Genomic DNA, 12,773 nt, shown 5'->3' with positions numbered 1-12,773 from the left:
CCCTGTGCATGATTAGCTTTTAAAATCACACACACACACACACACACACACACACACACACACACGAGGCCTGGTGCACAAATTTGTGCACTGGTGGGGTCTAGCTGACCCACGCCTGATGGGGGCCATCAGGGGCAGGCCAGCCAGGGCAAGGGGCCACGGGCATTCTGGTCATTCTGCTGTTCAGTCAATTTGCATATTACCCTTTTATTATATAGGATTTTTTATTGATTTCAGAGAGGAAGGTAGAGGGAGAGATAGAAACATCAATCATTAGAGAGAATCATTGATCAGCTGCCTCCCACATGCCCCACACTGGGGATCAAGCCCACAACCCGTGCATGTGCCCTGACCAGGAATCCAACCAGGACCTCCTGGTTCATAGGTCAACACTCAACCACTGAGCCACACTGGCCAGGTTGATTGGCTTTATTAGGGCCAGTCTTAAGTTCAAAACACACTGCCATTGTGTATTCAGCACTGGTTTTTAAAAGCACATAATAAAGGATATTTAAACGATGTATCACATTAGTGATGGTTTTTTCAAACAAAAGCATAAAGTGATTTGATATCTATAAGGCAAGCCGGGAGTGGGTGGAGTAGGTGTGCCAGGGGCCTTTGCTTGCCTGGGCAACTGAGGAGTCAGCTTTGTGGCCCAGAGTGAGTGCCCTTGGGCAGGAAAATAAGTCCCTGAGCCCTTAGGACTTCTGACAGGAGCAGCTAGACTGTAAACCAGGTTCCTATAAATCTGTGGCAGCTTGGGAGGAAATGGAAATCATCTCAGGTGTGCTTGAAGGACACGTACATTTACTTCCTACTAGTCTTTAATTATAGTTTCTCGAGGGTTTCGGAGATTGAGAAACTTGGTGTGTTCAGCTGGTTCTAAACTTCCTCTGCTAACAAGTCCCTACCTCTCCCCAACCCCACCCCACCTCACCCAAGTCTAGCACCAGATTTTAGGGACCTGGAAGGCCCCGAGATAAGGTCAGTTGGGAATTTAGGGGGTCATGGGTGTCAGGAATAACTGGGGAGGAGGAACTGGTTTTGGCTTTAAGACGCTGGAACTTGGGAGGTTTTTACAAGACTATTTGCATCTTTTGCAAACAACCTTAAAGTCATTAGCGCCCCACTGCGGAATTCAAAGCTAAGCTTGTCATAATTGTTAACACCTTCTTTGACCATTTGACAATTATTCGCCTCTGCGCCTTTTATTTATTTTTATTTATTTATTTATTTATTTTTGCCGGCAGGAAGGTTCCTCTGTCTTGGTTTTAGGGAGCACCCTATCCGGGGAACAGCCCCTTCGCGTGCAGAAGTCAGGGGAAGATTGCTACCGGCTGGCAGGGTGAGTACATCTCCAAGCTTAGAAAGCGGGTTATACTGAAAGTTCACGCTCCAGGTTCTAGGTTGAGCGCAATGACCGCCTTCCCCTGGGCAGCTAGCTGTACCCCAGACGAGCGCGGAGAAGCTCGGCCTTTGGTGGGGTTGGGGGAACCCAGTTTTCGAAGGCGCAAGAGACTGCGAGTCGCTGCAAATCCGGGGAGCGGCGTCCACGCGGGATCCGGCGTCCCGCGCTGCGCCGGCCGCGTGGAGCTCCCTCCGCCGGAGCCAAGCAGGGGGTGCGCCCTCGCGGCCCTCGGGGGAGCCCTCCCACTCTTCCCAACTTTCCGGGCCTCAGGGCCGGAGGAGGGCGCCTCTCCCGGCGGGGACGCGCTCGGTACTTAAGGCGTCTCGGTGGGGCTGGCGCTCGTCAGTTGGAGCGCGCGGCGGCGGCGGTGAGGAGCGGGAGGAGGGGCATGGAGCTGCCGCGGGCCTGCTGAGCACCGGAGCGCGGGCAGCCGGCGGCACGGTGAGCGCGGGCCCGGTGTTCGCTTCGGAGGGGCGGGCAGCGCGGGGGCTGCGCCGAGGACGAGGGCGCGCCCGGCTCCCCCGGTGCCCCGCGGACTCCAACCGGCTCCCCCGGATGTGCGGGCGCCGTGTCCAGAGCCGGGAGGCGGGCTGAGGGCTGCGGCATCTCCGGGTTTCCTGGCGGCGGGTCCTGCAGCCCCCTCCCCACTGACCCCTCCTCCCTTTCTTCCTCCATCCTCTCCTCCTCCAGTCTCTCCTCCCTTCCTCCCTGGCGGCTCCGGTTTTGTGAAAGGATTAGGAGGCGGACGACGGTGCGGGGCACGAGGCTGGCTGGAGTCTCTCCCTCCCCCACGCCCACCCGCGGGTTCGCACCTGTCCTGGCACCCAGACGCCTGGCGCCCAGGTCCCTGCGGGTCAGCTGGGCCACGGCCGCGCGTATCCGCTGGCCTGGGCTCCCTTCTCCTGCGGCTCGGAGAGGCCGGGAGGACAGAGCCCCCGCCCCGCGCACAAGTTTCCATCCCGCCGCGTGTGGCCCCGCTGCAGGGCACACCTGTCAGCTGGAGAGGCTGCAGCCTGGGCAGCCCCGCAAAGTTTCGGGGGGTAGATTGGCGGTGTGCGTCCTTGGTTGAGGTTTTCTCCTTCTATGGCCGGGGATGGGGGTCGGTCTTAGGGATCGTCCCTAACCCGGTGTCCTTGAAGCCGAATGCGCATTAGCCTCCAGGGGCGAGCTCGCGCGAATCCCTTCTGAGCGAAGGGGGGAGGGGGCGGTGCAGGGACAAGAGGCGGTCTAGGCTCCCCTCCGCTGGCGTGGGGTGACACGGCCCCCTCTCCGGGCAGGGGCACCTCAGCCAGAGCCCACTCCAGCGTCCGATCGTTCGTGAGGCCACCGACTACAGGGTCTTGGTCTTCAAAGGGGTAGGAGGTGCCGGGGTGGTGCCTCCAATTACTGCGCCGGGTGTGGGGGTCCGGCCCGGGAAAGGAGGGCGCCGGCGGCGCCGGGGATGTCGCCTTTGTCTGCAGGCACACTTTGCCACGGTGGCTGGGGCCCTGGGAGATGAGTGGGACCTGGTCCGACCGATTCCTTGGGTTTTCCCTTGTGGGTCGTGGGAAACCGGCACGTGGGTGTGGCCGGCGCCGCCTTCCCCAGAAGGGGAGGCTCGGGCGCGGTGAGAAGCTGGCGAGTGCCTTCCCGGCCGCATTGACCCGGTGGGCACCGCCTCCAGCTCTGCACCGAGGCGGTGCGCCAGCGGCCGGCGGCAGGTTGCTGGGCTGGCCTCCGAGCCCTCTGCCTCTTCCCAGGTCGTAGGTGGGCAGTGGTGCCCGCAGCGCCCCCTCGGCATGTAATCTCTAAAGGGGGACAGGGCGCTCCCGGGCCGTGGGTGGCAGGGCCTGGGGGCCTCTGGGCCGCAGGAGCGTGCCAGGAGGGGGTGGGGTGGGGACCAGGCAGCCCTGCAGAGGAAGCACGCGGCAGGCTCCTCGGGATGGCGGAGCAGAGCGCCCGGAGGCCGCGCTTCCCGGAGAGGCGAGGCTGCCAGCAGCACTTTCCGGACTGAAGCTGCTGGATGGTGCTGGTGCCTGAATCTCAGGCTGATTTAGGTAGTGACCGTGTGTTCCCGTGGCAAGAGGGTGCATTGGTGTTGGGGTGGGGATCGGGCCGGTTTCAGTAACACCTAGAGTTGGAGCAAGCTTGGAAGTGAGACCTCATTGTCTGTAGAGGGTGGGTGGGTGGTAAAGGGGATTCCATAGATCAGGCATCCCCCCACCCCTACAGTCCCTACAATCAGCCTTCCCACTCAGGTAGTCTTTCATAGCTGGGAGTGCTTCCATTTTTAAGGAAATTATTTACCTATGGAGCAAGAAACCATTAGAACCCCCAATGGGGGGGAGGGGGAGATACCAAGTTAGAGAACTTGGCAAGGTCAGGCAGCCAGGCGGTGGTAGAGCCCTGTCTCAAGCACAGGTCTTCTGGGGTCTTTCTAGTCCGAGGCTCTTCTCATTAAAACACGGCTGTTTCCAACAGTACAGGTGCTGGGAGCCCTGATTGTGGCAAACACAATCTGGCAGCATTTGCATGAGTGGCCAGGCTGGGACAAGCACAGAGAGTCTATGCAGGCACTAGGATCAGGCTGATGGGGCCTCCCAGACAGCCACCCTCCAGGCGCCGCAGTGTGGCTGCAGTTCCCTTTGGTGCCCTGAGCGCTGGGCTTCCAGGGGAGCTGTCCACACCCAACTCTCATCTCCCTTCCCCTTGTCTGCCTTTCCCAGCTGCTTTCCCTTTCTTTCCTGGCTCAAGTAAATGAGGAGAAGATGAGAAAGGAGAGAACACAGGGAAACTTTCTCTTACGGATTTTGCTGTTTCCGTCTTTTTTTCTCCTGGCACCTCTTTATGTTTCCTGCTGTTTCTTCTCTCTTCCCCTCCTCCCCCACTTTCTTTCTTTTTTTAAAAAATATCCTTACTCAAGGATATGTTTCTATTGATCTAGAAAGAGAAGAAGGGGAAGAGAGAAACATCACTGATGTAAGAGAGAAACATTGATCTGCTGCCCTCCTCCCCCATATATGCCCCCACTAGTGATCAAACCTGCAAGCTAGGCATGTACTCTGACCGGGAATCGAGCCCACAACCTTTTTTTTGGTCGACAGGACAATGCTCCAACCATCTGAGCCGCCGGCAGGGCCCTTCTTTACGGGCCTCACCGGTGGCTGTGCTTTACTGGCACATGTTCCCCTCCCAGAGTGCAATCCCCTAGAGCAGCGGTTCTCAACCTGTGGGTCGCGACCCCTTTGGCGGTCGAACGACCCTTTCACAGGGGTCGCCTAAGACCATCCTGCATATCAGATATTTACATTACGATTGATAACAGTAGCAACATTACAGTTATGAAGTAGCAACGAAAATAATTTTATGGTTGGGTCACAACATGAGGAACTGTATTTAAAGGGCCAGAAGGTTGAGAACCGCTGCTCTAGAGGTTACAGTGCAGGTGGAAGCTTGGGCCACTGGCTGCCTCCTTGCCCGTCTTCCTCCCTTTTCTCTGGCCCCGCATGTGCTCAGAAGTGACTCCGGCTCACCCCTGCTGATGCTTGCCTTTAAGAATTTTGGGTCAGGCAGATCCCAATTCTGTCATCCTCAAGCTAGGTAGCTCTCTTCAGTTTTGGTTTATCTAACAATAAACAATAATAATGCTACTTTAAGTGCTTTACCTGTGTAACCCATTTAAACCTCAAAGAGGCTGCAAGGTTAGTGCTGCAACTCCCATTTTACAGATGAATTAACTAAGGGACAGAAGATAGTCACACAGATAGTGTCGGGCTGGGATTTGAACCCTAGCAGTCTTAGTCTTAGTCATGCTCAGTGGAAATAGTTTTTATTACTGGGTCATCTACCCTGTTCTGGGCCAGGCCCAGAGGTAATGCCTCCATTCCCACTGACTGGAGATGCTGCCTCCTGCCTGACCCCACCTCTCCCGCCTTCTCCCGCCAGATGCCGGTGCAGCTGACGACAGCCCTGCGTGTGGTGGGCACCAGCCTGTTTGCCCTGGCAGTGCTCGGTGGCATCCTGGCAGCTTACGTGACAGGCTACCAGTTCATCCACACAGAAAAGCACTACCTGTCCTTCGGCCTGTACGGCGCCATCCTGGGCCTGCACCTGCTCACCCAGAGCCTGTTTGCCTTCCTGGAGCACCGGCACATGAGGCGGGCAGGCCGGCCACTGAAGCTGCCCTCCCAGCCGCGGCGCTCAGTGGCACTCTGCATCGCTGCCTACCAGGAGGACCCCGACTACCTGCGCAAGTGTCTGCGCTCAGCCCAGCGCATCGCCTTCCCCAACCTCAAGGTGGTCATGGTGGTGGACGGCAATCGGCAGGAGGATGCCTACATGCTGGACATCTTCCATGAGGTGCTGGGCGGCACCGAGCAAGCTGGCTTCTTTGTGTGGCGCAGCAACTTCCATGAGGCGGGTGAGGGTGAGACGGAGGCCAGCCTGCAGGCGGGTATGGACCGTGTGCGGGATGTGGTGCGTGCCAGCACCTTCTCATGCGTCATGCAGAAGTGGGGAGGCAAGCGAGAGGTCATGTACACAGCTTTCAAGGCCCTTGGCGATTCGGTGGACTACATTCAGGTAAGGGTGCCTCCCTACCAGGGTGGGGACGTGTCCAGCCAGCCGGGCATACCCTCCCCCAGGAGTTTCAAGTCCAGTGTAGATGCCTTGTGTCGTGCACATCCCTCCTCTGCACTTAAGAAGACAATAGGCATAATGGTTCTGAACAGCAGTCCTGGGGGCAAAAAGATCTGGGATGGAACCCTGGTTCTGCTGTTACTTAACTTGGTGAATTGTGTTCTGATAATAAAAATAGGAAACAGATATATAACATTCACTTTTTACCAGGCACTAGTGTAGGTTTTTCATACATGTTAACTCTTTTAATCTTCATAATGCTCGTAGGGGCTAAGTACTATTATTATCTTCACTCACAGAAGGCGAACCTGAAGCACAGAGAGGCTAAGTAACTTGCCACATGTCACTCAGCAGTAAGGTGCAGAGCCAGGATTCGAGCCCAGGCAATCCACCGCGCATCTGCTCTTATTCATTGTGCAATACTGCCTCACCACTGGCAGCATGGGGGTGAGCCCTCCATAAAGAGGTGTGGTGAAGATCCTGGCCAGTATGGCTCAGTGGTTGAGTGTTGATCCATAACCAAGAAGTTACTGGTTCGATTCTTAGTTAGGACAAGTGCCCAGGTTTCAGGCTTGATTCCCAGTAGGCAGCATCCAGAAGGCAGCCGATCGATGTTCTGCCTTCGTAGCCATGTTTCTCTCTCTCTCCCTCTCCCTTCCTCTCTCTGAAATAAATTTTTTAAAAGTGTGGCGGCCCTAGCTGGTTTGGCTCAGTGGATAGAGTGTCACACTGCAGACTGAAGGGTCCTAGGTTCGATTCCCATCAAGGGCACATGCCTCAGTTGAGGGCTCGATCCCCAGTAGGGGGTGTGCAGGAGGCAGCCGATCAATGATTGTGTCTCATCATTGATGTTTCTATCTTTCTCCCTCTCCCTTTCTTTCTGAAATCAACAAAAATATATTTTTAAAAATAAAATAACCTTAGAAAAAAGTGGTGAAGGGCAAAAGACATCATGCTTGAAAGCACTCAAATATTGTTTTAATTATGGACCAAAAAGTCCTACCGTCTCAGTGTCAAATTTGTGTCTGTGTAAGGTAGAGGGACACAGGTGCGAATCATCCCACAGTTTGATTCCCCAGCTTCCAATCAAAGGGATCGCTGACACCAGCCTGAAAATTTGAGTAGATTGACAAGGTTGAATACCTCCAGTTTTCAAATAACAAAACCTAGAGAGAACTGATTAGAGCTTCACGCATTTCAGTAACAAGTTGAAACTGATCCCCAGGACCCCAGATTTCTGGTCCAGCATCCATGCTGTCCATTCCCCTGTCTCTTCCCTTCTCCGAACTTGCCAGAAGGTTTTGCCCGTCCGGTTGAATGAGTAGTGGCTGTTGTGGTAGCCCACCTGTGTACTAACTCAGTATTGCTGACAACATGTTAAGTACTCCAATATTTAAATTTTCTATACTGTTCCCACCTAAATTTAGCTTTCCATAGATTTTTTTTTTTGTTTGGGGTGGGTGTTGTTTTTTTTTTTTAAGTTGTATTCTTGCTTGAGAGTTGGTACATTTATTATCTTTTTCTGTGTTCCTAGGCCCAAGGACCTCCTCGGCCTTGTAGAGGGGGATGTGAGGCAGTCTTGATTCTGCACTTCATCTAGGGTCAAAGGGCCTTTGAAACTTTCCTGGGGACTCAGAAGGGTTAGCAAAAACCCTTGAGCCCTGGCTCCTGCTCAAGCATCATTCACTCCCTTGAAGCACAGGATTCCCCCCTCCCCCCAATCCTGCTCTGCTACACAGCTTCCTTTCCTGATAATTTCCCGTGTGTTCTGGTGGATTAGCAACTAGGCTCACATACCTGAGCAGATGTTCCCCCTAGGGCTCTGGGATCACTGCCTTGGGCAGCCCTGGGCGGCCTGTCCTCTAACAGCCTTGCTGAGGGCATGGCTTTCCCTCTGTGGGAGGTAACTCTGCCCCAGGCAGTGGTGAGACACAAGAGCTCTGGCCTCTCTAGCCCTGCTCAGCTAGAAGACCTTCCTGGAGTGAAGGAGGCTGAGCAGCATGAAGAAAGTGTTAGGGTCAGGGCAGGAAGTGGCAGGAGACCAGCAGCACTGGGAAGCGTGGTTTGTAAGCTGAGGAGGCCTGGGAGTTTGACCAAGGCTCCTTGGGACCTTCCCAGTCTGGACCAGAATGTAAGACTGTCGGTAGGGAGGTAGGAGGGAGCAGGTACGATGCTCTGCCTGGTTCCTCCTCAGCCTTCTGCTGCTTGTGGCCACCGTGTCTTCCAACATGGAGAGAGAATGTTGGGTAGGTTGGAGCTTGGGGGGCCTCCCCCTTCCTACAAGCCAATGGCTTTCACTCAGCACCTTCATTTAAAGCATTTGGGGCTTTTGCAGAACAGGGTTTGGACTCATCTATGGATACTGTTCTTTGCTCCATCAGAGGTCAGAAAACCAATTCCCTTGCCCAATATTTATCTGGGTTCTTTGTACCATCTCAGTAATTTTATAGAAAACAGACAAGGAGTCAGCCACCAGGGTAAGTGTTCATTGCCCAGATTCACCTAATGGGGCTACCTGTTAGAATCGGACGATGAGCCTCCCCAGGAAAGGAAGTCAGCGCGCAGGATTTGATTCAGGTTTTGAAGGCAGCTGCTACCAGAGCTTCCATGCCCGTCCAGCCCTTGGCCATACTGTGCCCTGATCTGAGACTCGGCCAAGGGAGTTCTGAAGGCTTGGCAGCCATGTTAGTGTGTGTGTGTGGGCGGGGGGTGGGGGGTGGGGGTGGGGCGGGTGTGAAGGGAGCTGCAACTGGTAGGTACATCCTCCACTTGGGTTGTGGATCATCCAGAGGCCAGAAGCTGAAACAGGGAAGACCTTGTTGTTAAAATTCTTATGGGATAGTTTTGGGCAATAGCCTCTGGCAAGAGCTTGGCCTTCTGAGGTGTGTCTACCGGCCTTGGTCTAGGCACTGTGCCTGCCGTCTGATTTCTCAGGAGCCTGGCTTCATAGAGACTAAAGACTTGTCCAGTACAGAACATTTCTCCCTTTCCAGGCCCAGCATTGACAGACTCCTGGGTTTCTCTCTCAGCTAGTGGTTGTCAAGCCTGGTATCCGAACTCTTCTTTTCCTTACTCTCCTTTGTTACTTATCTCACCCCTTCTATTTGGCACAAATCTCTTAGCTAGTGGCTAGAAGTGAACCATATGAAAGGGGGCTATGTCCCTCAGGCTGTGAGTGGACTGAGGTCAAAATGGGCTAACGGTGCATTTCCTCTGCAGGTGTGTGACTCTGACACTGTCCTGGATCCAGCCTGCACCATTGAGATGCTTCGAGTCCTAGAGGAGGACCCCCAAGTAGGAGGAGTCGGGGGAGATGTCCAAGTAAGAAGTAACTAAGGATTCCTGGGGGTGGGGGCCGGACTCTCTTAGCTTTCTGATCCAATTGGATATGTCTGGGAAGTGGGCATCTTGGCTTCCTAGTACTTTTGGGAGTAGGGGGGAATATTCCTTTTTGACAGTTTCAAATGGTTCACTTGCTATTCAGCTCCTTTCCTGCCCTTTTTAAACCTGAGGGGAGAAAGTTACTTACCAGGTATGTAGAGAGCCTATGCTGCTGGGAGGGGCACAGTGTTCTGAGCCCATTGATCCTGCAAGGTGCTTCCTACTTGGCAATACAGCAAGCACCTCTCAAGTTAGACCCTTGAGAAACCCTTGCTCTAGGCTTAATTGCTCTGAAGAGCTTGGGCAATGTGGTCGGAATAAGGGGAATAGCTTCTTCCAGAGGGTACTGCTGGTAACATGCCAGCCCTTCCCAACAAACTTTCCACCTGAAGGGTCAGGCCAGGTGCCTGGGTGTTGCTCTGCGTCTTTCTCAAGGCCTTTTCTCTGTCGCTGCCACCGGCTGCCCCTGGGACTCAAGGTGGCTTTGACTGCTAGAGTAACTTCACTGGGACAATCCATGCAGACGACACAGTGGCGAGTTGGGCTAGTGCTGGGGAGAGAGGGTGCGGTTGGCTCCCCGAGCCTCGGGTTTCCCAGCCATGGCTGGGCTGGGACGGATGGCCAGGAATATGAGCAATAGGCTAGGAACTCAGGGTGGGGAGGCCTCCTGGTCTCTGGTGTGTGTCTCCTGGGTCTCATGGTCTCAGGTGCGGAGGCCCAGCATCTATGGTTCCCTTACAGATCCTCAACAAGTATGATTCATGGATCTCCTTCCTGAGCAGTGTGCGGTACTGGATGGCCTTCAACGTGGAGCGGGCCTGCCAGTCCTACTTTGGCTGTGTGCAGTGTATTAGTGGGCCGTTGGGCATGTACCGCAACAGCCTCCTCCAGCAATTCCTGGAAGATTGGTACCATCAGAAGTTCCTGGGCAGCAAGTGCAGCTTTGGGGATGACCGGCACCTCACCAACCGAGTCCTGAGCCTGGGCTACAGGACTAAGTATACAGCGCGCTCCAAGTGCCTCACAGAAACCCCCACCAAGTACCTCCGCTGGCTCAACCAGCAAACCCGCTGGAGCAAGTCTTACTTCCGGGAGTGGCTCTACAACTCTCTGTGGTTCCATAAGCACCACCTCTGGATGACCTACGAATCAGTGGTCACAGGTTTCTTCCCCTTCTTCCTCATAGCCACAGTCATACAGCTTTTCTACCGTGGCCGCATCTGGAACATTCTCCTCTTCCTGTTGACGGTGCAGCTGGTGGGCATTATCAAGGCTACCTATGCCTGCTTCCTTCGGGGCAATGCAGAGATGATCTTCATGTCCCTGTACTCCCTTCTCTATATGTCCAGCCTCCTGCCAGCCAAGATCTTTGCCATTGCTACCATTAACAAATCCGGCTGGGGCACCTCTGGCCGAAAAACCATTGTGGTGAACTTCATTGGCCTCATCCCTGTGTCCATCTGGGTGGCAGTCCTTCTGGGAGGACTGGCGTACACAGCTTATTGCCAGGATCTGTTCAGTGAGACGGAGCTAGCCTTCCTTGTCTCTGGGGCCATCCTGTATGGCTGCTACTGGGTGGCCCTTCTCATGTTGTATCTGGCCATTATTGCCCGGCGATGTGGGAAGAAGCCAGAGCAGTATAGCTTAGCTTTTGCTGAGGTGTGACATAACCCTCAAGCAGAGCCGGAAAAGTGCAATGGGTAAGGGAGGGAAGGGGAATGGAAGAGAAAAGATGGGGAAGAGAAAAGATGGGGTGGGAGGGAGGAGGGAATGCTGTTTTAGTTTCTTAAGGGTCCAAAGGACAAATCTGAAGTGCAAAGAAAGGTGACTGTAGTATGGCCCTGGGCTGTTTTGCTTAGGGAAGGCAACACCAATTCCAGCTCAGGGTGGTAGAGGACACATGTTTTCAGGCTGCCTGTCTGCTACATGGTGGTCTCTGGGAAAGATTCCACTCCTGCCCCAGGATCCAGAGGGAACTCAGAAGTGTGGTAAATCAAACAATAAGTTCCAATCAGTAGCAACTTCTGATAGGTAAGTGAGCAAAGCCAGCTGCGGGAAGGGGTTCTCTTAGCCCATTTGAACACAACCAGAGGTGGGGAGAGAATTTGAGATCTGGGCCAGCTAGTAATGTCTCCCCCCTCCATCGAGTTATCAATGCAATAAGATTGTGCCTGAGATACAAGGCCCAGAAGCCTGATCTCTGGGCATCAGAAAACAGGGTACAGGAATGGTGCTTTATTATGTGTACCCCATTCCACATCTCAAGGATGAGCCAAACTAGCAGGGAGTTAGCATTGAATTGCTTTAAGTGTACATAAATGTGAATGTTAAAAGGGAAAACTTGCCAGGAGGAACAAAGGTTGGTAGTGGTGCTCAAGGCTATGAGCTATATGGAGGCCTATATAGATTCCACCTGGAAACTGCCTAGACATTTAGATGAACTTGTCTGCTGAGGAGAGAAAATGTTTCAGTCATCTACCAGGGAGATTAAACCCCAACATACTAAGAAAGGAAGTGAGGGCTCAGTATTTCAACCTGTGTACTCCTGAAGTCCTCTTAAATTCAGCTGAGTCCTAAGATGGCCACCTCACTGATTTCAAGTGATATAGTCACCTCTTTGCCCTCCTCCTCATCAGGTAAGTTTCTCAAGGTGGCAAGTGAGTCAGCGCCTGGACTCTCACAGGCTCCTCTGTAACAGGCAAGCCTGCCCTCAGCACATGGGGGAAACCTACCAGGAGCCTCTGACCAAATTGACTACAATCTTGGAACTGCTTGGATCATTGGCAGCTGGGTAGCATGCATGACTTTCAGGCTACAATTCTTTTTTTTAAATATATTTTTTAAGAAATATATTAAATTTCAGAAAGGAAGGGAGAGGGAGAGATAGGAACATCAATGATGAGAGAGGATCATTGATCGGCTGCCTCTTCTAGGCCCCCTACTGGGATGGAGTCCACAACCGGGGCATGTGCCCTTGACTGGAATTGAACCTGGGACCCTTCAGTCGGAAGGCTGATGCTCTATCCACTGAGCCAAGCCAGCCAGGGCCAGGCTACAATTCTTGACAATCGTCTCTGATGGAAAGCTTTTCAGTTTCCCTAAGTGAACCCTCAAATCCAAGCTGGTCATCTTTGAGACTGTCCATTCTCCTCAGTGGCTTCTCCAGGGAATTCTTACAGCCAAGCTGTGGATAGTCACTACTGCATTTGCTTCTTTCCAAAAACCAAACTAGGAGATGGAATTGATTCCTAAATCCTAAGGTTCTTGCTTTCTCATTCCTTCTACTTTTGGTGGGAAATGAGGGAAAGCCATTTTCTAGAGCTTGGCAGTCCACAGACTATTCTCAGCTCTTGGGTTTGAAACCTGG

At 53.6% G+C, this 12,773-nt stretch overlaps 1 protein-coding gene across 1 annotated transcript; it reads left to right on the top strand.

The window, feature by feature from the left end:
• Window positions 1–1,281: 1,281 nt before the first annotated feature.
• Window positions 1,282–11,101, top strand: HAS3 (hyaluronan synthase 3). Its single transcript, XM_070398551.1, has 4 exons — window positions 1,282–1,345; window positions 5,333–5,968; window positions 9,245–9,346; window positions 10,148–11,101. The coding sequence occupies exons 2-4, from the start codon at window positions 5,333–5,335 to the stop codon at window positions 11,069–11,071; spliced, it is 1,662 nt and encodes a 553-aa protein (XP_070254652.1). The 5' UTR covers window positions 1,282–1,345; the 3' UTR covers window positions 11,072–11,101.
• The last annotated feature ends 1,672 nt before the right edge of the window (window positions 11,102–12,773 follow it).

Source organism: Myotis yumanensis, unplaced genomic scaffold (assembly GCF_028538775.1).
Source record: "Myotis yumanensis isolate MYYU_CA2020_CCGP unplaced genomic scaffold, mMyoYum1.0.hap1 SCAF_18, whole genome shotgun sequence".
Taxonomy (NCBI): domain Eukaryota; kingdom Metazoa; phylum Chordata; class Mammalia; order Chiroptera; family Vespertilionidae; genus Myotis; species Myotis yumanensis.
Note: the sequence above shows the minus strand (reverse complement) of the source record. Positions and strands in the feature narration are given on the sequence as shown.